At 45.9% G+C, this 26,632-nt stretch overlaps 1 protein-coding gene across 1 annotated transcript in view; it reads left to right on the forward strand.

The window, feature by feature from the left end:
* VASP (vasodilator stimulated phosphoprotein) overlaps positions 1-26,632 on the forward strand; it is a 1,088,669-nt gene that overhangs the window by 1,026,971 nt on the left and 35,066 nt on the right. The window contains exon 12 of the mRNA XM_085625566.1: positions 25,867-25,924. Coding sequence (XP_085481692.1) covers positions 25,867-25,924 — 58 coding nt within the window. The remainder of the gene's footprint in view (positions 1-25,866; positions 25,925-26,632) is intronic.

A 26,632-nucleotide genomic window follows, 5' to 3' on the forward strand; every position in this document is an offset into this window, starting at 1 on the left:
AACTTGTTTCTTAGTGTTTCTTATCCTGGATGAGTGAAATGGAACGCACAAGTAGGGTTTGGTGTATCCTTTGCTGGTGGAGTACATGCAATGAGTGGTACAAGCAAAGTTTTTACCCAGGCTCCAGGATTCGGGATCAGAGAGGGCCATGAAGACGCTTGGCTGGGCCATAAAGATAAATGGGGTTGCCTATAGTCTCTCACGTGCCTGGGAGCTGACTCTGGGCTTGCGGAATTATCTTGTAGGTATGAGCAGCATACTCTACTTACTGTTGGGGTCATGCCTGCAACTTTTACTCTATACTTTACTTGGCTTTCTACCTATGTGTGTTACCTCTTCTGCTCTCTCTGCCTCACACTCTGCACACTCTGCTTCCAGCCCTGTCGTTTCCCAGTCCCATGCGTGATGTGCTGCTCCAGTCCAGAAGTTTTCTTTGAATTCTGGGACTTGTAGTCTTGTTTATTTCATAACAAAACAGCCCAGGATTCAAAGAAAAAACCTGCAGCACATCACACATGGAACTGGGAAATTTGGCAGCTATGCGCTTCACAATGCTCTCCGTCTTTTTATGTGCATTTTTTTTTTTTTTAAACAAATTTTATTGTGTCAATTTACCCATCGCCATGCAGAGCCCTGTAACCCAGAGACGTCTGCCATATCCTTCATACATGTACATACAGGCAATAGACAATTGTATATTCCCCCCAACACCCAATGATCGCACTTCCTCCAACTAGTCTTACTCTCCCCCTTCTGTCCATCCCGCTCTCCCCACGCATCATGCACGCCCCGCGCTGCCCCCTCTTGGCCCCCAACGTCCGTGTACAGCTGCCCCTATGGATCGATCTCCCTCTCTACGGGGGGTTCCAGCCCAATTCCACGGTAATCTGCCCATCGTTTCCAGATCTTATAGTGCTTGCGTGGGCACCCCCTGGCCTCGAAAACGGGCTGCTCCAGCCCCATACAGAAATCCAGGCCGTTCTTCCATCTCGTCATGGAAGAAGCTCGTGCCGCCTTCCACTCCCTTGCAATATCCCGCTTGGCCAGTGTGAGTCCCAGCCACATAAGATGACGTTTGTATATGTTTCCCCCTATATCCTCCATGACATGACATGGCGAGCGGGGGAGCTCCCACCCCAACACTTCCGAGAGGCACGCCAAGACTCCCCTCCAGAATTTGTCTAGGGATAGGCACTGCCATATAGTATGGAAGAATGTTCCCTCTTCCCTGCCACACCTCAGGCACTCCGTGGATGCAATCAGCCCTGCTCCCGCCACAACCGCGCCCTCGTGAAATATACCCTGTGCAGGTATTTAAATTGTTTTTATGTGCATTTTAAAGAGCTAGTAAGAAGCTGTGCAACCTTTTAACCTTCTGGATATTTGTTTATTTCAGAGTCTTGGTATAGCGCACGACTCACTCCTGAAGGAGTATCTCAGCTCTGCGCGGATTACTGCAGGCGAGGACATTCTAGAACAAACAGTTTTTAGCATCTTTTTATAGTGTGTGAAATCTGGGCAGGTGGTAAGAGTGAGTGGAAGTTTGTTCCAGTGGTATTGGGCCGCATAAGAGAAGTATTTGCCCCTGAAGCTTGAGGTGCAGTTACGTAGGGTCCGCAGGAGTGCTTGATTTGAGGACCTTAGTTATCTGGAGGGCAGGCAGTAACTTAGTTGTGAGGACATATAGGCTTGGCGGGCCCTGCGAAGGACTTTGTGTCAAACAGCAGAGTTTAAATAGTGCCTACTGCTGTACATATACTCCAAATATCTGTGATAACAATTAAAAGAGCAGTCAGAGTTGACAACCTGAGGCGAACCAACCAAATATCAACTGAAGGCCTGTTTCTACCCATAGCTCACCACTGAGCCAAGAATATAGCTTCTGAGGTGATGACTGGACTACTCGTTAGGTGGCTATTTTCTCAAAGAATATTTGCCTGTCAGTCTTGTGAGCAGAATGTGTTTTAGGGGAACAAAGGATAAATGTAGTACTTCAAATCTGAACTGTCTCCTCTAATAGGTGATTGCCATGTTCCTGCTCCTTCACGTTCTCTTCCTCTTTTTCACTAGTCTTTCTTAGTCTCATCACTCTTTTTTTCTCCATCACTCTCCCCTCCTGTCCCTTTTGTTCTACCAATCTCCTCCAGTCTCTAACCTCTTTCTGTGGGTCTTCCCCATCACTGATCATGGGCTCATCACCCCTCTATCTGACCACCTTTTTAGGTCGAGGGACCGTCCGGTCTGTCAAAGGCAGAACCGGAAGTCCGGAGATCTTATGTTTCTTAGAGTGGCTATTTAGCCTGCCTCTCTTTTTGCCTCTCCTCCATTGGCTGGCTTCCTAAACGGAGGCCAGCCATTGGAGGAGAGAGCCGTCCCTCCAAATAGGCTCCGTCTTTTTCAGATTCGGGGGCGTGTTCCGTGCTGTTCTTTCCACTTTTTAGCCACGCCCTTTTTTAGGCGTGTTTTTCTCTCCTCCAGCCAATGGCAAGAGGAGAGAAAAAGAAACACGCCCCCGAATCCGAAAGCACCACCGTGTTTCTCCGAGGCATTTCTGCTTTGCCTCGGAGAAAGGAGGTGGTTTTCATGGCGTCCTCTCCCTCTGCTCTTGGCTCCCTCGGTGCTCCCGTGTCCGGCTGCTGCTCTGGTCTCCTCCGCCTGTCCTCTTAGGCTGTGCACGCAGGTATTTGCCACTGCCTCTTCTACCCGGCTGTCTTTCATTCCTTCCTTTGCTCTCCACCCTCTCCTTAAAGTATAGCGCGTGCACTTCGCTCTTCTATGCCCAATGTTGCCTTTGGGCCGAGCTGCTGCCTGGCTTCGGCACTGGGAAACCAGTCCAGAGTCCCCGTTTGGCCTCAACATCCTGTGATTCTGGGCAAATCACTTAATCTCCAGGTGTCTTAAAAAATAATAATGTGACTTTGTGTAATGTAATCTGGAGGTCATCGAAAGCGCTCTAATGCCCTGGGATCAAATCCGCGCTATCTAAGACTGCAAAGAATAAAATAAAAATCCGAGCTCTCCGAGCCTTTCCTACCTGCACACGCCAGTCCTCCCTGTCTTTGCTTTCAGTGGCTCTCTGTCCTTTCACTGCCTCCCCTCCCCGCTTGCTAGTCAGTTCCAGCACTTGTTTCCTTCTCTACCCCCATTCGCACCCCCCCCCCCCCCCCTTCCACACACCTCCCATGCCTAAGTAGGCGTGCCTTATTTATGATGGGAGTACCTGGGAACATCACATTGCTGTTGTGCTGCCCTGTGTGGGATGCCTGCAGTCCTCCTTGAGCTGTTGTGTTCTAATTGCAACAGCAGAGTACATCGTTTTCCTTTTCATTCACGAGTGTATTTTGACAATGCTGCATGTCTGCTTTCGGTGACCTGACTCCTCGCAAAAACTTTTGCACCCAGGTACTCTTGCTGCATGTCCGTGTACACTTGCATAACGCTGTAACCTGAAACACACATGGCTTCCCCTCAGGGGCGCCATTGGTGCGGAGGGCGCAGGAGTCAGAGGAACAGATGCAAGGAGTCTCTGGGCTGTGGCCTCAACCTTCAGGTCCCTAAAAAGATTTGCCATGACCCACAAAGGGAACTGCACACCTTTGCCCATCAGAGCCGTAATGTATGCAGCTTGGCCCGCCCCTCCTGCCCGAGCCCGATAATCACTGCCCCGGCAGCATCTGTGTTGGCTCCTGTGGAAACCCTGGTTCCCTGGACTCGTGTTTCATTAACGCACTAAGCACTGGTGACAAAACCGTGACTCGTCTCTCATTTCTAAGGCACAATAGACCAGATCGGGGCTTCTTAGCTGCGGACATTGCAACTTTTAATCTCCCCGTGCCCGAATGTGTAATGTAAATATTGTGCCTTTTTTCTCCTGCTGTCCCCTTTGCTGCCCCCGTGATTCTGTGCCTTTTTTCTCCTGTCCCCTTTGCTGCCCCCGTGATTCTGTGCCTTTTTTCTCCTTCTGTCCCCTTCGCTGCCCCTGTGATTCTGTGCCTTTTTTCTCCTGTCCCCTTTGCTGTCCCTGTGATTCTGTGCCTTTTTTTCTCTTTCTGTCCCCTTCGTTTCCCCCAGTTACCCTTTCCCCGGCCTGCAGACTTCCAGTAGCTGCCCCGGTGTCTACCCCATGGGGATGTCGTTCATTTGTTCACCTCTCGTGTGCGCTGCGAGGGCGCCCCTCCACAAAACGCTTGAAGTTGTGGGGTACTGGATGCCATTATACCCATCTTTCATTATGCCCGTCTGTCAGAGCCTCAGCATCTCTTTGCCCACAAAGTAAACAAGGAACACCCCCCCACACACACACACCCCCATAGGCATACATGCCAACATTTCAGAAGAGCAAAGTGGGAGATTAAAAAATATAAATCGGGAGAATGGGGCCTTGAATCGGGTTACTGTCCTGTATGGGCTTTGAAAGTGTGGCTGTGTGTGTGTGTATGTGGCTCTGTGTGTGTGTGTGTGGGGGGGTGGCACTGTGTGTGTGGGGGTGGCTCTGTGTGGGTGGTTTTTTTTGTAGGTGGCACTATGCGTGGTGGCTCTGTCAGTGTGTGGGTAACTGTGTGTGTGTGTGTGTAGGTGGCTCTGTGGGTGGCTCTATTTGTGTGTGGGTTGCTCTATGTGAGTGGCTGTGTGTGGGTGGCTTTGTGTGTGTGGCTCTGTGTCTGGGTGCAAATGCAATAGGTCTCACATTTGAGAGTGATTAAGCTATTGACATTGTAAATAATAATGCCGTTTCTCTAAATGTTTTAAAAACAAAAACATTAACCAAAATAATGTCAGGAGCAATTCCAATAGCTCTAACTTTAACAATGCCAAGACCATTGCAATGTAAATGCAAAAAAAAAGCTAATGCCAATGGAAATGACAATGCCATTTATTTAGGGGTACAAAAATGATAAAAAAATAATGAGCAATACCAATAGCTCTACCTATAAAATTGCCGAGACCATTGCATTGTAAATGCTTCTTTTCTCATCATATTCATCCTTCAGCAGCCGCATCCTTTGCCTTTACACCACCCTTTCCTTGCAGTGTCTCCACTCTCAGTACATGCTTGCATATTGGCCTACTCCCATCAAACACTTTGCTCATCATTCTCCTACTCCATCCAGCTTGATCGTCCTACTTCCTCACTCCTCTTCCATTTTCCTACATCCATCTCTCATAACATCTTAATTGTCTTCTCTACTCTACCGTGACTCATGCGCCTCCTACTCCTCTCAATCGACTCCATCTGTCATCTTTTTTCTTATCCAGTATTGGGGTATCTTCCATAGATTCACATGCCTGAATCATTCCCCGTCGTCGAAGTGGGAATCCCACGGTACATATAACAAAGTAGTAAATAGTAAAATCCATGGGGGGGCTAGAGGGCGCACGGCGATATGGCCGCCTTCTCAGACGGCTCCGCCGGTCAAGCCGAAAACACGGCAATAATTATTGATAGCGGACTCGGAGTGGCCCGCAAGCGGAGAAAATGATGATCGGAACCATCTGGCAGTGACATGCGAGTGGCAAAAGGTACTGAAGGAACTGCTACACTCTACAAAACGAGACTTATTGCCTGGTCCGGGCAGTGATACGGCGCGTACAAGATGGCGGCGCCCAGTGGATGGCTGTGAGTAAAGGAGCGGAGGCGGCGGTGAAATGGCGCCATAATGGAGGACGGGAGACAGAGTAACGCACGGCTCCTTCGGACCAGCTGGCGATATACGGCCGACCCGTGAGTGATGCTGGGACACCTTTTTTCATGGTGGGGGAAAAAAACACTGGGATCGCGCAAAATGGAGGCGTAATTGAGCGCGGTGGGGCCAGTGGCGTGCTACGGAGCGGTCGCTGGACCGGCGCAATCTCGTTTCATATTGCAGCGTCGAGGGACACCCTTGAGGAGACAATGCACGTTGTCACAAGCACATAACAAAACGAACAAAAACAAAACGACAGCACCTACACTCAAACAAACAGGTTATGGGGGAATGAAGCGCCTCGGACCTGTGTGATATCCCCACGATTACTTGGGGGGCTGCGACTGGCCGCCCCACTATCGGGCGACTGGACGCCCCACTATCGGACGACAGCCGCGATAGGAGTTGTGGCCTGGCCGGGGCGGACCGCTGAAAACGGATTCCTGAGGCGCTTGTGGGGGCGTGACCGGCACGGTTCTAGTGTGCGGACGCAAATAGATGCGGAGGATGAGAGCTACGCCTCGGGGCACAAAATCGCTGGTGAAAACATGGAGGCCTAGCCATTAATGGATCGCAACAGTGCCCCCAGGTCATGATCACGGCTAAGCTGCGCGATCGCGCCTAAAGGGGAGGTGCGGATTGAGTGGTGTGTTGCGCGACTCCTCTTCTGCAGGCCCTAGCTAAATCAAGGAATAACTAAGAACAGTGGTGCAGGCGGAGGTGATATGCTGGGCCGGCGGCTGCATCTGACGAGGTGAGCTGAGTTCCCTGATCCTCGTGCTGAACTGTACTGCGGAAGTAGTTGACACACCGGTCGTGGGCCTGCCATAGCGCCAACATGGGGAAAACTGACAGGATGCAGACCAAACTTCAATTCGAGGCAAAGAAAGCAACCAAAGACATGGCAGTGACGCAGGACGCCGAATCTCACGCTGACCCTGAGGTACCGGCGGGTATGGAGGGGGTTCTGCAAGCCATACAAAGAAGCCTGCAAGATATAAACGGCAAGCTGGACATGATTACTCTGCGGGTGGATAACATGGCGGCCAAGCTGGACAAACACGGGGGGAACGCCTTGTCGAGGCAGAGACCCGCATTGCGGCGGTGGAGGATGAATCGCATGACACGACCAGAAAATGCACGGAGATGGAGCGGCTGCTGGACGTTATCAAAGCCAAAGCGGAGGATTTGGAAGCGAGGTCCAGACGCAATAATGTGCGCATCGCGGGGATTCCGGAATCAACGAACACAGGTCGCATGGAAACCTACGTTGAGGAACTAATCTGTAATGTCTTTGGCACAGAGAGCCTCTCTACAATGTTCGTGATTGAACGTGCCCACAGATCCCTTGCCCCGCGGCCAAAACCAGGGGCTACACCGAGACCGATACTTGCCCGTGTCCTAAACTATAGAGACCGCGATACGATTTTAAGGCTGGCACGGGAGAAAAAGCAGATCAACTATCAGGGAAACGCTTTAGAGTTCTACCCGGATTTCACTATGTCGGTGCAAATAGCGCGGAGAGAGTTCAACACGGTCAAACAGAAGCTGCGAGAATTGAAAATTGAATACGCAATGTTATATCCAGCGCGGCTCAGAGTAATGCCTGAGGGCCGATCTACCATTTTAAAAACGCCGAAAGCAGCACAGGACTTCCTTAAGAAACTTCTTACCAAGCGCAAAGAATTGCGGCGGACGGAGCAAGATAATGATCAGGACTAGCTGAGGATAATGGGTGTGCTTGGTTTTGAAAATAAGACATCACAAGCTGGTAAGACCTAAATATACTTACTACTGTGGGGTGGTCTTGCGGCTGCCCGAGGTGGCCCGGCTGATGCGGGACTGCAAGGCATGTAAGACATTGGCGGACATTAGCAGCTGGACAAGCCGTCAAACAGGTCAAACTGGTACTAAACTCCTGGACTGGTAGGGAGGTATCTGTTAACTATGTGCAGGGGGTGGTCTGAGGGGAGGCGGGAATGCTGCTGTGCGCTATGTCACCCTGGGACTCAGCGGGGTTGTCTCCGACAGGTCAATCAATGGTGCTGTAAATAGTCATTCGGTGGGGCCACATGAAGGAAATCTCTATGGTCTGGGTGGTGGGAGGGCGTGCGGCTGCGATGTTTAGCGCGGCTGCGGATCCACACTGGACCGCGGCATGGGGCTGAGCGTTGGACGTCGGTGGTGGGGGGGCGGCCGCGCGGTTGGTCTTCCTGGGCGGGATGGCATGACCATTGCTGGGATGATTGGCGATGTGGGGGCACATGAGGGTTCTATTGCAAAGTGGGAGAAAGCGCTCTGAGGGGAATTGATACATGGTCCTTAGACACGTTTGGCTTGTGGGCTGGGGTGAGTCTGCGACATATAACTAAGCTTGACCACATCCATTACGGTGGATGGAGTTGTGTGCTCTCGGTGGACCCCCTACGCGGGAGCTCCCCAACACAGTTTGAGTTATGTTTCTAATTGGTTCTGGGATATGTCTTTGGCATGGTTGGGATGCTGAAGTGGGTGGAGGGGGTTGGGTTTTTTTTTACAGGCTTGGGCGCTTGAGACGCATTGCTGAGTCCAATAACCATGTTTGTATACATATAGCTATGTTGCTGTACATGTTTCGGTGCATAGGTGCAGACGGTAAAAGGGCTAAATCTAAAGAGATAGTTGACGGCTGGAAACAAATATGACGACACGACCTAAGCCTTTAAACCTATTAACATGGAATGTCAGAGGTCTCAATAATCCCCCAAAAATCCGGCAAATATTTACATATCTAGACAGACACAGGATAGATGTTGCCCTACTGCAGGAAACGCATCTCACACCCACATCTAGGGCACAGTTGGGGCGCAGATGGGCGGAAAGCACACATAGTTCCTCGTATTCCTCGTACGCCAGGGGGGTTATTATACTGGTAAAAAGAGGAGTACAATTCAATATAGATACTACACTTACGGACGAAAGTGGGAGGTCGGTTCTAGTCACAGGAACAGTAAGGGGACAGAGAGTTGCCATACTAAATACGTATGGTCCGAACGTCGATGACCCGGACTTCTACCACAAGATATGGCGCACACTCAGTGAGTTACCTGACATGCCGGTAATTTGGGGAGGTGATTTCAATCTCGCATTACATGACACACTGGATAGATCTGGTACAACGCAAGAAACTCATAGAAGGGCAGTGAGTAAAGTGCGAGACATCATGATAGACAGACGTCTGTTGGATGTCTGGCGTACCCGGAACCCATCATGCATGGAGGCAACGCACGTTTCAGCTGCACATGGCAGCTGGTCACGCATTGACTATTGGCTGGGCTCTGAGGAGATAGTACATTGGGTAGACACCGTAAGGCACCTCCCCAGAACACTATCGGACCATAACCCGGTGTTGCTGTCGCTAGCGATACTGCACTACATGCTGCCACCATATAGTTGGAGGTTTAATGCCAGGGCACTTTTGGATATGAGGTATAAGGAGGCTTTAACCCAAGCCATTGAGGAGTATTTTGATATCAATGCCCCAACTACGGATGATCGGGGCCTACTGTGGGAAGCATTCAAGGCAACCATGCGGGGTGTCTGCATAGGCACTACCGCGGGCATCCTTAAAGATATAAGGCAGCAACTCACTATCCGTGAGGGTAAACTAAGGGATCTGGAACGTGAATATGAGCGTACACGCGAACTGAAACTGTTGGGTGAAATTCGGACTGTCCTATCGGAATATCAAACTTATGCAGACGAACTCAAATACATAGGTAGGCGGCAAGAAGCGAGAAACTATGGTGAAAGTGGCAGACCGGGCAAGAGTCTGGCAGCGAAAATATGCTCAGGCCGCAGGCGGTTAGGGCGGTCAGAGATGGCAAGGGAGAATTAAGGTTTGATATGCATGGCATCTTAACAGAGTTCATGAACACATATGAAACTCTATATGCATCGCAATATACGGCAGCACCGGAAGAGATAATGGAATATCTGGCGGATGTCGCGATTGCATGGCTATCGGATGCGCAGAGAGAATACTTGTCTGCGCCTATAACGGAGGAGGAGGTGTCAGAAGTCATTAAATCCCTTCCTAACGGGAAAGCGCCGGGTCCGGATGGGTTCACGTGTGAATTTTATAAGGCATTTGTAGATCAATTGGCACCTCACTTGGTGGAAATGTACGGTGAAGCCCATGAAAAGCAGAGGTTACCACCGACATTACGAGAAGCCATGATCATAACCCTATTGAAACCTAACAAAGATCCGGAATGCTGTGATTCATATCGGCCATTATCCTTAATAAATATCGATACAAAAATACTAGCCAAGCTCATGGCCACGAGGTTACAGCCACTAATGACTAAACTGATATTGCCGGACCAATCAGGGTTTATCCCATCTAGGTCCACAGTTCACAATACCAGAACACTATTTGCACTATCGCACTATTTAACTCCCAACACCAAAGCGGCAGCTGTGCTTCTTGATGCTGCAAAGGCCTTCGACTCCATTGAATGGCCCTATTTGCAAACGATCCTACAGCGAATGGGATTCCTTTCGGTTTTTCTGCAGGGGATAAAATTATTGTACACGGCGCCCACTGCATGTATTAGGGTTAACAAATACATATCTGAACCAATACGTATAGCACGGGGGACGAGGCAGGGATGCCCACTGTCGCCCCTGCTGTTTGCGATAGCGTTAGAACCATTGGCCTGTAAAATTAGACAAAAACATCACTATTAGGCGCTGCAATTCCCACAGAGAACCCTGCACATCTCGTTGTATGCCGACGACATGATGCTATACGTACGTGACCCTGAGCATAATTTAAATCCTCTACTGAGGGAATATATCAGGTTCGGGCAGCACTCGGGCCTCAAAATAAACTGGTCTAAGTCCCTGATCGTGCCGCTGACGGACACCACCGGCCCCTGCGCTCTAGACTTCCCATTGGAGTGGCAATCAGACCCGGTTCGATACTTGGGTGTCTGGTATCACCGTGATCCGGAAATAGTAATTCGTACTAACTACGGAAGAGCAATTGGGGCACTAGAAGACAAGGTAGAGCGGTGGATTCAACTGCCGCTATCCTTAGCGGACCGCCTGGCCGTGGTAAAGATGGTCATCCTACCGAAATTATTGTATTTATTCAATAACATTCCGATCCAGCCCCCACCTGAGGTTTTCCGCAGGATCTCCACTTTGATTCTTCGATTAATATGGGCGGGTAAACAAGCACGGATTGAAATGCGTGCTCTCACACTGCCATATTCTCAAGGGGGGTTTAGGGTCCCAGATTTTTTCCTTTATTATTTATGTGCACAGGCTCAACATGCTCCCGTTTGGTATCATCCAATCCCATATCTTACACATGCGGCGATCGAAGAAGGCGACGCGCACCCGATTCCACTGAGGGCTATTTTAACTCACCAGAGGCCCCCGCTGCATAATCGCGATATAAATACTATTAACACGACCAACAAGGCTTGGAGGATTATGGGCAGAAGGCAGGTAAATTGCCGCTGTACGCGCCGACATTGCCGCTACAATATCACCCAGAGCTGTCGGTCACCCAGGAAGACGTGGGTATGGGATTGCTTAGGCAGGTGGGATTTGTTACTATGGGTGATCTCTACGAAAATGGGGCCTTCAAGTCACTTGCAGAGCTGACATTTGTTCGTAATCAAATGCTGCTATTTCAATTCACATATCACCGACCACAGGGAGCGCTGAAGGCGTTATGCCCGACACACCCTGCGGAGCCACCGCTGTTGGCTACACTGCAACTACTGATCACGACTGCACGGCTGGGCGTTTGGTTTTGAGACTATATACCTCACTGCAAGACGACATAGCGGGCAATACATATAAAGCAATGGGTAAATGGAGCAGTGACTTAGAAGATCCACTGACCGTGGAAGAATGGACTACTGCTTGCTCTCTTACTGGTATGCTGACACCTAATGGAGGTCTGCGTATGATACATTACAAATACCTCCATCGAACGTATTACACTCCTGCAAAGCTTTGCAAGTATGGTCTACGGGCAGACTCTAAATGTTGTCGCTGTGGTGCGGAGGGCGCAGATTTCATACATTTGGCATGGTATTGCAGCGCAGTGGCTGGGTACTGGGTAAAAGTGACGCAGATGGTGGGGACAATGGTGGGTGTTAATATTGCATGTACTATCCGAACATGTCTGCTGGGACTGCTCCCTGGGATAAGGGCGACCAAGCGGAAGTTCTGTGTTGTTGCATTGCTCATGGCCAAGAGAAGGGTGTCGTTGTGTTGGGGCGGTAGGAGAGCGCCACGGATTCGGCAATGGATGCAGGACCTGACGTATTGTAAAGAAACCTTACAAATCTATGAGGAGGAACTACCGACGGGGTCTAAACCAAGAGACTACTGGCAATACTTGGTTCAATACTTACAAACTTACCAGGTCGACTAATTATAATTGTACGTTCGCACTGTAATTGCTGAGATTTACAGTTATATGATTGGATTGTTCACAATGGATGGAGAATGTTGTTGCGCCATAGCCTGTAAGTTGATTATATGTTGGCTTTGTATGTTTTTTATTGGTAACAAATGTCAATAAATTTTTTTTTAAAAAATAGTAAAATCCATAGGCTATCATGGAGATAACCATGCATTCCATAGCCTATTAGCCTCCTTTTACATAAAGGACCAAACTCAAAACACAACCAATCAGAAGCCGGCACCCTCTAAAACCTTCCCAAGAGAGGCTGAATCCCTCAGATTTTCACCGCACATCGTGTGTAAGGGAGTCTCCCTGAGCTCTGCTCAGTCTCTTTTTCAGATAAGTTTATTCCTTAAACCTTTGAGAAGAATGATAAAAAAGGATTGTTTAGAGCTTGCAAATCCTGTGGAAAGAAAAAAGTGGGAGGGCCTTCTCGAAGCAAGCTTTCAGAATAATAGTAAATTATTCTGGAGCATTGTAAAGTGGGGATCTGGTGGGCAGCCTGAGTGTCCCCAAAATAATGTTTCACAAGAGAAGTGGGTTGAGTATTTTAAACCCCAGTATGCTTCTCCCACTGATCACCCCGAAAGCCATGGGTTCCTTCAGTTGTTCAAATTAGAAGATAATTTTACTAGTTCAGAGGTGGAATTAGTACTTGTAGGAGTGGCGTCTGGTAAGGCTCCCGGCCCGGATGGAGTACCCGCGGATGTCTTCCTGTATGATAAGCTCAAATGGGGGAGATGTATACAGTTGATTGCTAATGCGATGGCACATGGTGCCCCAATTCCTAGCTCATGGAAAGCGGCGAAAATAATTCCGGTGTATAAAAAGGGGGACCGCTAGCATCCTGAGAATTATCGGCCTATTAGCTTGATTGACGCTATCCAGAAGATCACTGGTAGATTGATCTTAAATCGTGTTCATTTATGGATAGCGTCAAACAATATTTTGTCTCCATTCCAGGCAGGATTTCGCCAGCACATTAGCACTATTGACCAAGTATTTCGTTTCATCCTCCTTTATTGGAAGACAGTGGTCCTGGGTAAGGGGAATTTGTACGCGGTGTTTGTGGACCTAAGGGCCGCCTTTGATCTAGTCCCTCGTTCTAAACTTTGGTTGACGTTGTCAGATCTGGGGCTTCATAGTGGATTGTTGTCCTTAATCCAGAGGCTTCACGCGGATAACTCTGCCAGAATCAGATGGGGAGGTCAGGGTACGACGACCGAGGATTTTCCAGTCCAAAGGGGTGTCAGGCAAGGTTGTGCAATGGCCCCAACTCTATTTTCCCTATACATTAACGATATAGCGGATCGCCTTTTGAAAGCTCATGTTGATGCCCCCATTCTTGGCGACACTAAGGTCCCTATTCTAATGTTCGCCGACGATACGCTTTTAATTTCTAAAACACCTTGCGGACTTCAGCGTTCATTAGATATTTTTGAGACCTTTTGTGTGGAGCGTGGGCTTGAAGTAAATATTAAAAAAACAAAGCTCATGGTATTCAGGCCACATAAGTCTTTTAAAAATAAATGTGTTTTGTTTAAAAATCCATTAGAACAAGTATAGGCTTTTAATTATCTAGGAGTTAACATTTAAAATAACTTCGCGTGGAAACTCCAGAGAGATTTGTCCACTTTAAATCATAGGCAGCTTGCTGGAGTACTATCTGGCGAATTTAAAAAGTCTCTTTCGAAGCCTATTAGACCTGTGCTTCAGGTCTATAGTGCCAAAGCTGTGAGTTCGGCTCTTTACGGTGCTGAACTGTGGGGATACGAGAACCTGTCTTCCTTAACCATCTCGGAAAACAAGTTTCTGCGTAGTATTACTTCGCTCCCGCAGAGCACACCTACAGTTCCCTTAAGATTTGACCTCGGGAAGAACTCCATAGCCGATGTAGCCAGGCTTCGACCCATTCTCTATTGGCGTCGCCTATGGACCACTCCGGCTTTAGCCCAGTATGCGGAGGGTTTTCGTGATATAATGTCTTTGGTGGGCTCTCGGAAGATTGTTTGGTTCAAAGAAATCAGAAAATCCCTTGAGGCTCTGGGGATGAGCGATCTTTGGGAGAACCCTTCGGGTGCTACCTTTCCATCTAAAGCACTCTTGAAAGAGAAATACTGGGAGTTGGTAAATGCCAAGGTATTTCTTGACACTAAACCTCTTTCGCTATCCGATGAATTTTTGAGTATCATAACTGCCCCAAGGTTAGAACATTTCTGGGATCTTGTTACTAAAGTGCTAGATAGGAAACTATTTTTCCAGATGCGGGTGGGAGCGCTGCCCTTAAACTCATTTGTTGCTCGGTGGGATACTAAGAGTAGTAACTCATGTTTTTTGTGCGAATCCCAGGTGGAATCATTAGCACATATGTTTTTTGTATGCCCTGCCTACTCTGTTCCGAGGCGCGTATGGTTGAGACCTGTTTGCCAACTATTGGGTACTAGACGGAGTGTTGAAGCAGGAAGACTCCTTCGTACCTGCACTGACCCGGTAATTGTTGTGGCTGTTGCTAAATTCCTGGGGTGGGCATGGATTATAAGAATCAAGAGTAATGGTTTGTAAAGTCTCAGCTGCCTTAGATGTTTCCCCCAATGATCTCTTTTGTATTATATGTATATTTAAAAACTTGTAAATATTTTAAATAGTATTCGATTTTATATTGTCTGTTTGTCAAACTATTTGTGTATTGTGTACCTGTACCTGTTTTGTATTGCTTTTATGACTTTTGTCGAATAAAGCTCTTTTGGATTGGATTGGCCTTTATTGTCTCAACTTCAACCATGAGACAAGGCAATGTAAAATATTCAGCACTTTCTCTACAAAAACCTTAAGAGATAGAGAAGGAAGACTTCTATTGTGGCTAAAAAAGAGGCAGAGTGCTTCTTCGGATGTTGAGAGTGACATGTCCTCCAAGTCTCATAAGAGGCCCAGGTCGTCTGAGAGTCAACCTGAAGAGAGAAAGAAACATTCCAAAGGCTCTCACCTAACTAGAGAATCTCTAAAGCAGGAGAAACATCTAAGGTCTCCTCACAGATTGGGTCCCCTCATTCTTCAGGGACATCAAAAGGAAAACAGGACTGTTTTAGACATTCTAAAGGAAAAATCAGCCACAAATCTTCTTCGGCGTCAAATTCACCAACGACGCCTATTACTTCCTCAACAACGGCGACAGTGACTCTATCGTTGTCAAGACCGCCGACGGCGTTAAATACATCTACGGTAAGTGCCCACGGTTCCATTCCGTCCACATTGCCTCTATCGTCGACGATGACACCGCCGACGAAGACACCACAGACGAAGAGTTCATCGTCGACGAGACAGTCAATAAAAATCTTGTCGTCGGCTGGCGACCCCTCCATCATCGGCTACCCCTCCATCGTCGACGACAGCTGCATCGTCGTGGACAATTCCACCGTCTACGGCTATACCGCCGTCAATGACGTCTCCATGGACGACAATAATTCTACCGTCCACAACAGCTTTGGCAACGAAAATTTCAATCCTTCAACTCTGTTCCTGCAATCTACGCAGCTGGAATTTAGGACAATAAAGATTTCACCACTACCTCCCAGTCATCTTTTGGATGTAGAGGATTCTGAGGAGGATGAGGGCCAGTTTGGGACTGCACATAGCACCTCTGAGCTCAACGTCAAATATCAAAAAGAGGGAAGCAAAGATCATGCTCCAGAAGGGGGCAATAGAAAAGGTACTTTTTCCTCAGAGGAGGAAGGGTTTCTACTCCCGCTCTTTTCTTATTTGCAAAAAATCAGGGGAGTGGAGGCCTATCTTAGACCTCAGGAAATTAAACAAATTCATAAAAAGTCAAACATTCAGGATGGTCACGCTTTCAGACATCCTACGACGCCTAAACAGCGGCGATTTCATGACTTAATTGGATCTAGGAGACATGTATTTTCATGTCCCGATACATCCAAAGCACAGAAAGTTCCTACAGTTCACAGTAGCTGGTACCCACTATCAATTCCGAGTCCTTCCATTTGGCCTCAAATCGGCCCTCCAACTTTCACGAAGTTTCTGGCTCCGGTGGCAGCAGCTCTACGGAACAAAAGTCGTCAGGTATTCCCATACCTAGATGATTGGCTGCTGAAAGCCCCATCAGCTCGTCTAGTAAATGCTGCAACAGACAATTCTCTAACCCTGTTCCAGAAACTAGGGCTCTCAAATTTCCAAAAATTATCTGTCCATCCAAGTCAGATAATGACATTTCTGGGAGCCAGCTTGAACACCATTCAAAACAAAGCCTTCCTCTCTCAGGAAAGACAAGAACAGCTTCAAGCATTGGCACTCAAACTTAACATAAACAAGTGCGTTTCTGTGAGAGTGTTTAAGTCTCTGCTGGGAATGCTCTCTTCGGCAATCGATTTAGTGCCACTAGCTCGCTTGCAAATGGGAGCACTCTAAGCGGAGTTACAATGCCAATGGATTCAAACAAACGGATCTTTTGACGACGTGGTAACTGTCACACCACGTATAAAGAAAGCTTTCCAATGGTGGGTGCAAGAAACACATCTATCCCAAGGCCTATCCTTTTTCCCGGTTACTCCAGACTTCATAGTAACAACAGATGCCTCTATGGAAGGCTGGGAAGGACACTTACAAGACTTGCAAGTTCAAGGGAAGTGGTCCGCTGCTCAACGTCAAATGCACATAAACAGGTTGGAATTGAAAGCCATTTTTCTCTCCCTTCAGGCTTTCCTTCCTCGAATTCAGGGATCATCGATGTTGATCCGCACAGACAACACCACAAGCATGTTCTATATCAACAAGCAAGGAGCCACCAAATCCCTATCTCTATCACAGGACGCCCAAAAGTTATGGAACTGGTTGACGCTACACCAAATTTCCCTAACAGTGGAGCTTGTTCCAGGACTCCAGAATACCGTGGCGGACGCTTTGAGCAGAATGAACAGAAGTTTCCTTTCCACAAGTGGGAACTGGAACAGAACCAACTGGATAGAATATTTGCAATCTGGGGAAAACCGGCATTAGACCTGTTTGTGACCCAGATCAATACCAAATGCCGATTCTTTGCAAGCAGATTCCCTCTCCCAAACTCTCGGGGGAATGCTCTTTTAATACGCTGGTCAGAGATCTATGCATACACTTTTCCCCCATCCCTCTGATACGCAGGGTCCTCACGAAAATGAAATGGGAGCGCTTTCGCATTCTACTGATAGCCCCCAGGTGGCCCAGACAGCATTGGTACATGGCACTTCTCCTGTTGTCAGAAGCTCAACCCATCCGCCTCTTGCCAACACCAACACTGTTGACCAGGAGTCAAGGCCAAATATGTCACCCAGAACTAGCTACTCTACAACTACATGCGTGGCTCCTGAATTCTTTGAATTTAAAGATCTGAACATTGCACAGGAATGTAAAGATATAATTGCTAGATTCCGTGCTTACAGCACCAATAAGACTTACAGACTAAAATGGAAGCGTTTTTGTCTTTGGTGCGAGCGTAATAACGTACATCCTTTTCTCTCTGCTGCATAAGAGGTTTTGCATTATTTGCTTTTCCTAGCGAAATCTGGGTTGACACACACTTCAGTCAAAGTTCATCTCACTGCTAAATCTAGATACAGACGATCACCTACATCTCCGTCCTTATGGTTCTCAAGAATTGTGCAGCAATATATGAAAGGACTGTTTCTAACTTTCCCAGCCAACGAAGCTCCACCCCCAGAATGGCATTTAAATGTGGTATTATCTCAACTGCTAAAGCAACCCTATAAGGCAGACATTAAGTACTTAACATGGAAAGTAGCCCTTCTCTTGGCACTCGCATCTGCAAGAAGGGTTAGCGAGATACAGACTCACCATATCCCATCCTTTCCTGCGGAAATGGTCTTTGTTAGAACGAACCCTGAGTTCATCCCTAAGGTTCCCTCTCCGTTCCATTTGAATGGACCTGTCATGTTGAAAACTTTCTTTCCTAACCCTTCGACGCCTGCAGAAAGAGCGCTCCACGCTCTGGACATAAAGAGATGCCTTAAATTTTACTTGCAAAGGACTAAAGCTTTACTCAAGTCCGATCAATTATTCGTAGCTTTTGGACAAAGCCGCCAGGGCGTTGCAGTTTCTAAAGCTTCTATCGCCAAATGGATAGCAAGCGCAATTCAGTTTTGCCACGATAAGGCTGGTAAGCCTTTATCAAGAACCGTAAAGGTGCACTCCACCAGGGCAGTTTCCACATCAGCTGCGCTATTTGCCAGAGTGTCACTTAAAAGATCTGTAGAGCTGCAACGTTGAAAATAACGCACACGTTTACGCAGCATTTCTGCCTGGAGGTCTTGCAGCATGACAACGCATCCGTGGGATAGGCAGTGCCGCAAAACCTATTTCAATAAAGGTAAGACTCCTTAAACGAAGGACTTATTAAAAAAGGATGTTACTGAGTAAATATATATATATATATGTGTATCTATTTATGTTATTTCTTTACTAATACCAGTAATTTATGCACTGTTTAGTATTCAAGCTTTTGATAATATTAGCATTACTTTGAAGATTATTATTTTGGCACTACTCTCCCTCCTCTTGAGTGATAGAAAGTTGTATATGTAGTCATATATACACATATACTTATATTCACTGAAAAAACCATAGGTTTCAGGCACGTTATAGTTAGAAATTAGAATTTAAAAATCCTTAGAAATTCACTGAAAAAAATCATAGGTTTTAGGGACGTTATAGTTGGACATTTCTCTTCGTACAAAACCATAGAAATTCCCCGTTATAGTTAGTTTGCTTCGTTTTTTTAAATACTTTCGGCGGGATTCGTGACCCCAACGCGATTTCCGCTGTTTTTATTTTTTTTTTTTTTAAATGCTTTTTTGGGTCCTGGGGGTCCTTGTGGGACCCCCTGAGCAGGCCTAGGGGGTCAGGGTGTTTCTAACCTGCCCCCTTTTATTGTTTTTTAACCTCTTTTTTTCTGTTTTCTTGTGACTCGGTTCCACTGAGTCACAAGATGGCTGCCAACACATCCTGGTTTGGAGTGTTGGCAGCCAATTAGAATGAAGCTCGTGGTTGGGAGGGTTCGCGAATCCATCAAGTCCCTAGATATCAAAACTTTTTCTAATTTCTGAGGAACTACTGAAGGGATTTACACCATTTAACAAAAAGGGATCTTTCTGAACCAAGACCCACCTTTTTGCCAAATTCCGTTCAGCAGTTCGGGCTGTAGCTTTGTCTAAAGTATCCTATGGAAAATAACATTGGGAAAACACGTTTTGGAACCCCCCCCCCTTTTTTTCTCAGCCCCCGCTTGATGAAGCACCCCGAAACTTTCAAGACAGGAGCTGACCGTGTGTGTGTGTGTGTGTGTGTGTGTGTGTGTGTGTGTGTGTGTGTGTGTGTGTGTGTGTGTGTGTGTGTGTGTGTGTGTGTGTGTGTGTGTGTGTGTGTGTGTGTGTGTGTGTGTGTGTGTGTGTGTGTGTGTGTGTGTGTGTGTGTGTGTGTGTGTGTGTGTGTGTGTGTGTGTGTGTGTGTGTGTGTGTGTGTGTGTGTGTGTGTATAGATAGATAGATATACAGGACTGCTTACTATTCAGATTCAGGCATGTGAATCTATGAAAGATACCCCAATACTGGATAAGAAATAAATTACTTACCTGTAAATACAGTTATCCAGTATTGGTATCTTTCATAGATTCACATGCAACCCACCCTCCTCCCTGGAGAGGCTCCTCTGTATTATAGTACTAATCACACTTGTGCTGAAAAATCTGAGGGATTCAGCCTCTCTTGGGAAGGTTCTAGAGGGTGCCGGTTTCTGATTGGTTCTGTTTTGAGCTTGATCCTTTTTGTAAAAGGAGGCTAATAGGCTATGGAATGCATTGTCACCTACATGATAGCCTAAGGTTTTTGCTGTTTACTACTTGGCTATATGTACTGTGGGACTCCCACTTCAACGACGGGGAATGATTCAGGCATGTGAATCTATGAAAGATACCAATACTGGATAACTGCAGCTACAGGTAAGTAACGTATTTATTTTCCCTTCTCCTCACTCCTTTACTCTTATTTCATCCAACTCTTTTCTTACAAATTCTTTGGTCTTTTTCTATTCTTTTTTCTTACCCTCATCTTTTCTATCCTCGCGTTTTCCTCTAATCACTCTCCATCTCTCATCTCTATGGCCTCTTACTGTTTCCTCGTATCTAGAGCCTAGAATGTTTAATTATGTTTGTTACTGTTGAGCACTACAGTTAAGAAAACTGTGGCCAGGTGTTTTCCTGATATCTAATGAAAGAAAACAACCACTTTCACAGCTTCTACTTACTCAATAGCTAATACCATTTAGTGGTCTAAGCGTGTTTTGCAGTCTATCTGTCAAAATGCCCCAAAAACTGAGTGTATTTAAAGCTCAAGTAAGTGTGTTTATCCACATCAGAGACATCTGACATATATGACCGGGCTTAATATTTATTTACAGCACTCGTTGTCCCACTCTTGTATCCAAAGGCTGAGTAGCAAGCTTTGAACTTGTAAAGCCACAAAAAAGTAAGAACAATTTAGTAGCAAGAGCATTAGACTACTATATTATTTTATCAGTTTATGGCCTTTTGCAGCAGCTCTTTCTAGCTACTCATCTAAGCATGAGACAACTTTTTGGGAGAGAATAAATGCAGTCACCAGTGCCCCAAAGTGTGGTGTCTCCACCTCAAGTTCCTTCAAATGATACTAACAATGATACTAGCAATTTTCTTGTATTTGTGACAGTCATTTAATATTCAATACCTCTTGAAATATATGAGTAAATCAACTCTCCCTGTGTTTTCCTGGTGTGTTCTCAATTGAAATCGTTTTTTCATTTATTGTGTTAAAGGAAATATGAAACACCTTTTCTCTTGTATTGAATACATTTATCACAGCAATTGTATCGCCCAACAGAACCATTTGTTTTCTTTCTTAGAGGTACAGAAGGCAGTTATAAATATTTCAGGACACAACTTTCAACTTAAAGGAATTATAATGTTTGCTATGCTTTTAAGTTTCATATTAAATATGTTTTTAATCATCATTTGCCAAGAAGCTGCATTCCCAGTGTAGAGGATCTAATTTACTCCTCTCAAAAGCTTTTAAAGTTTTGAAGGTTTCCGCTTTGCATAACTTTTGCAAGCCCTAGCTTGTCTGCATCTGTGCTAGCTTTAACTTCTGAAAAGCGTGCTGCGTTTTTTGGCCAAAACAAAATGCCTTTGCTTAGATTTCACGCCCTAAACAATGCTTGTTACATGTCCCTGCGCATATAAATACGCACTCACCCACAGAGCTCTGCATCATGTGTCAATAGTGCCCTCTTGTGGACATTTTTGAGAATATATCGTAGAGTAAAATAGATTTTCGGCCAAAATTTAGAGCCATTCGCTATGATGAGACACATTTCTGTTTTTTTCTTTGATCAATTGAGTGTCTTGGCTTTCAAGAGAAGGATCGGAATTGTATTTCAGGAAAGATCGCGGAGATGAGCTGTCTGGGTCAGTTACGAGGAAGCATCTCAGTTATTTTGTTCTAGAGGTTGAAGATATGTGACTCATATTTATTATTTGAAAACGGTATAAGATGAGGCCAAGACCTTGCTGCATTTCACTGTGACTCTTGCTTGGGCGCATAATTTATTAGAGTCAATAGCCATAGTTTAGGGCCAGGATGTCAGGCTTCTTTGATACTATTAGGAGCACTGCAGAACGCAGGCCTGTTAGCTTTTCAGTTTAAAGTGTGCTTAACTGTCTTTTTACTTTTCTGCATCTGATGTTAGCAAGGCAGATGATTTCCACTCTCTGCAGCTCTTAGCTTTCACAGTGGTTCAGCAAATGTAAACGGCCTTGATCCTGTCTGTATCAGAGAAAATGACAGATGCAATGGCGGCAGCTTCCACGCGCTTCCTGAAATCTGAGGGAAAGTAGTGTTCGTCATTAGGTGTAACTGAATCAAACGCGGAACATTAACAGACCTCTCCTTGCTTCAGGCTATCATGAAAACAAGCATTGGCATAGCCAATAGGTCCCGTCTTTGGGACCTTGTAAGTGATAAGCCATGCAACAGTTGATGTTGTTGCACCAAGGATATTGTGCTGCATAACTAAATACTTATAAGGTCACAAAAGCGAGACCTATTGGCTATGCCAATGCTTGTTTAGTTTTGCTTTGCCGCGCTCACTGCCCCACCCCTCGCGTGTTAACCACGCTGCCGCGCTTACTCCCCCTCCCCCCACCCCTCTCTACTACAGCAGGATGTGCGGCGCACAGTTAGCAGGCTTGTTATATGAATAATTGCATCAATTGCTTGGATCCTTTTTCAGTGGATAGAAAATACATTTGGTACACACCTTTTTTAAAAGGTGTGGATCTGTTGCAGATGTGACCTAGGACCCCACGGTGGATGCACATTTGGAGTTCAGTGGCTATCTCATTCCATTTGACATGCGTTGTGTCCGTTTTGGATAGCCTCCGGCGAACTTGTTGAGGTTCTGCCTAAATGTCTTGTGCGCATTGCATTCTTTAGCATTTCCGCCTGGCATTTGCTTGTTACTTCAAAGTCTACGACAGTGGTGGCACATACCAGAGACAGCAACTGCCGACATTCCGCCAAACGAAACAACAGGTGGAAGGATCATTCCTCACATAGGGTGTTCGGTTACAAGTAGCACTAAGACGCTGTGGGAATGCAGGTATTTCAGAACAGAACATCAACCTAAAGAATGTTCTGAAAGTTTAGGAAGTCTGAGTTTCAAAACTCAGAGCCACATGCTAAGGAGAAACGCGCCAACACCACGACAGCCCTGCATTATTAAATGCGCCCCTCTCCCTCCATTACCGGATCAGAATTTCCCGAATCCCACAAACAGGATACTTGGAGAGCGCGCTCAAATGAGCGACTCCACAAATTAGTGTGCAAGCTTTCCACGCCAATATAGCTTCAAACAGACAAGCGGTATGATATTCGAGTAGTTTCTAGCATCGTGTTAAAAGAGATCACACTTACGATGCATGGTTGCATTTAAGGGAGTAGCACCAGGCAAGTGAAGGAAGTGAGCCTGACCCTCCCTAAAAGCTTCCTGGACTCTTTTATCCAAGCATCTATCCATTCATCCTTTTATCCATCTGCTGACATCCACCATTTCACCTTTCTATTCTCCCACCCACCCATTCATTCTTTCATTCATCATTCAATTGCTCTCCATTCCATCAATCCATGGGCCATTCCACCCAATCCTCTGTTCATTTATGCATGCGTCAATCCAGACATAAATCCATCGATCTAGTCTCTACTATTCACTCTCTACTACTCTCTACTACTCACACTACTACTCTCTACTACTCACACTCTACTACTCCCTATTGCTCACTCTCTAATGCTCACTCTACTCTCTACCGCTCTCTACCTCTCATAAATACAAATATATGCATGCATATACATATATGCATACATATGCATGTTATGTACATGAAAGTTTGAAAAATACAAGCAAAGCTAAAAAGCCGCCTAATTACAAACAGAATTGCTTTAACTTAAACGAGGGCGAGACCTATTGCATTTTCAATGCTTGTTTTCAGTAGCTGTGACGCACGCTGAAGGCCTGCACTTAGGCCTCCAACTTCTTTATTTTCAAAGGCAGGGGAGACTATGTGGCCTTCTGGCTAGTGCAGTCGACCTTGATGCCAGGGAATTGGGTTTGAGACGCTCTACATCCTGCGATTCTGGGCAAATCAGTTAATCTCCCTGTGCCTAACAAACAATCATTGTGTCCTTCTGTAACGCTACTGGTGCTCATGTAAAGTGCTCTGATACCTTTGGGTCAAGCTTGTGCTGTATAAAAAAAAAAAGGCATCACCCCAATACCCTCAAGCCCGCAGTTTCCCACTGTGAGTCCTCCTGAGTAGGGCCTTAATCCCATGGCGTAATTGCCGTTGCTTGCACATTCAAGGGAAATCTGCCAATTGAATTAAAAGGGTGTTAGTGTGTTTGTTGTCAAGTTGCTTCAGTTTACTTGACCTTTGGAGTATTAGTTCAGATCTCCATGGCTCTGCAATCTTTCTCTACCGTCTTTGAGGAGATTCAGTAAGAGATCACTTAACCCTTTGTTATATTATGTCTATTTATAAAGCTCACTATCACCCCTGAGTGTGTCCTGGTGCTGATTGCAGAGAATCCCCCAGAGGTTATTGACCTCTTTGTAATGAAGGCGGTCACTGAGGCATTGGACCCACTCAGAAGGCAGTTGATGATGTGGGCTGCAACCCACCCATCCCTTCAAGGGTCCTTGAGACCTCAGAACCTCAGTTGGTATCAGGAGTCAAACCAGTCAAGAGGTAAGAGAAAGTGTAAAGGTGAGGAGCCCAATCAATCCACATTCTGACACCTTTGATCGCCTGAGGGATGCATTTTTCAGGTTCGCAGGCTTTCCCATACTCCTTTTTCCTAAAGTGGGTAATAGACCATGTAATCTACCCTTAGATGAAAACATGGTGGACAAGGTTACCACTGATGACTCTAATGGGTCAGGCATGGAGCGTGTGCCCAGCCATCCCTTGCATGCCACATCAAGCTCTAAGAAATCCAAGGACTCAGACCCTTTGGAGGAACCAGAGTTCACGGGGGATATGCTTAACCTGGATGATTTGTAAAACCCAAATGATACTCGGAGATAAGGTAGCTCAGTACGTCACCACAAGAATTCACCAACTTCTGGACAATTTGGTCAGGAGTCTCATTATGCCTAAGTGGCATGTAGTGCAAAGTAACCCAAACTCCTTAAGATAAATTGGAAAATGGTGACCTTTTTGGTGATGTTTGTGATGGACCCGAAGAAGGGTGTACCTCTGTCCTGATTGTCCTGCCAGGGCAAGTTACTGGATATCACAGGTCCTCCCCCAAATACTTTAAACATGCCTGAGAAAGTAAAGCCTCAGTGGCTCTGACCTTGCCCAACGTTCTTTCAGATTGGTCTCAACACACCTTTTGTTTCCTAGGCAATGCTAAATGTTGTTTTCTACCGAAAGAAGGTGCTCATTGGTAATTAAGGTGGAGCCTAAAAGTTTGCTGAGGTTTCTGGCCAGAATAGTGGGACTTCACTCTTACTCTATGCAGCCAGGCACCTACATTATTAAAGTATGCTCTCTTTATATCCTGTTGATAAATATTCATATAAAAGAATTAGGAGGTTTTAATGTTTACCAGCAATCGACAACAGCAATGACTTTCATTATTTTGGACACGTGACTCTGGAATGTTTTGAAGTCATATTTCTGTTTTCCCTCAGTTTTTTTCCTCACAGACACTGAACAGAAACCAGAGTGAAGAGTGTATTTGCAGGATGAGTTCTTCATGATCGCAGAGAGAGAGAGAGAGGATGACTGTGGGATTGTGTTATTATGATTGTGTGTTGTAATTGGTCAATTGGTGAAGCTTTGATGACATCATACACACTAATAGAAAAAGTAGTATGTTTATGTTGTTTCACTGATTGTAAGATTTTGTTTTTTTGTGGTTATCTGTGAAATGCTGGAGTAGCAATAAAGGATAAGAAAATGCATAATCCTCGCTTTTGTGTCTTCAAAAGAATTGAAACTTTCTGTCATGAAAGCTAGGAAATTGTACATTCTTTTCCCATACACATCCCTCTTGAAAGCCCTCAAGCATACCTCCCTGTATTTACTTGGCTAACTTTCTTTTCCATTTTTTGCAGGATATACTAGAAGAAGTTAAGAAAGAACTACAGAAAGTTAAAGATGAAATTATTGAAGGTGAGTATAAGCTGATGGGCTAGAAATTTGTCAAGGCCAATGGAGCACTTCGTATAAAACTTGAAAAATACAGCAAAATGTTTAGGAGCACTGAAGACAAACCTCAGAGAAATAAAGAAAATACATAGAATATATTTGAAAAGTTCATTAAAGTTGAGAAATGCGTGCCTTGGTGGAGGTAATGAGGGGGAGGGGGGAACTGGGTTAAATATATTAATTTGTTTGGAACAATTCTTGTTTCAATTTTTCTGAAGATAGCTATACTGCGACTTTTGATCCTGTGTTGGAGTTCGCAGTTTATTTTTTGTTGCCTGAAATTATCAAAATACACCCTGTGGACTTGAAATTTGGGGGCTGCAACCCATTCTAGTCGCAGCATGAGGCGGGGTTTTAATATTTTTGACAAGGCTGATTTTAGTTTCCAGTTCAGCCCTGCACCCCTCCTTTCACAGTGCCTAAAGTCCTGTCCAGCTGAACTGTATGTTCAGCATTGGTTTTGTGGCACTGGATGTCTGCTGGCATGTTTCTAGGTCTTTTTTTCTGGCTAGAGCAAGAGCCCCAATGCCAGATCTTTTTCATCCAACCTAGTAGTTTGGGCTTTGTTGGGTCATTTTAGGGGCAGAACTCAATCTTCTGAAGGACAGAACCCCATGTATCGGGCAATACTCTGCTGCTCAACCCTAACTCTCCGCTGTTCATCGCTTTGCA

This window comes from Triturus cristatus, chromosome 9 (genome assembly GCF_964204655.1).
Source record: "Triturus cristatus chromosome 9, aTriCri1.1, whole genome shotgun sequence".
NCBI lineage: Eukaryota > Metazoa > Chordata > Amphibia > Caudata > Salamandridae > Triturus > Triturus cristatus.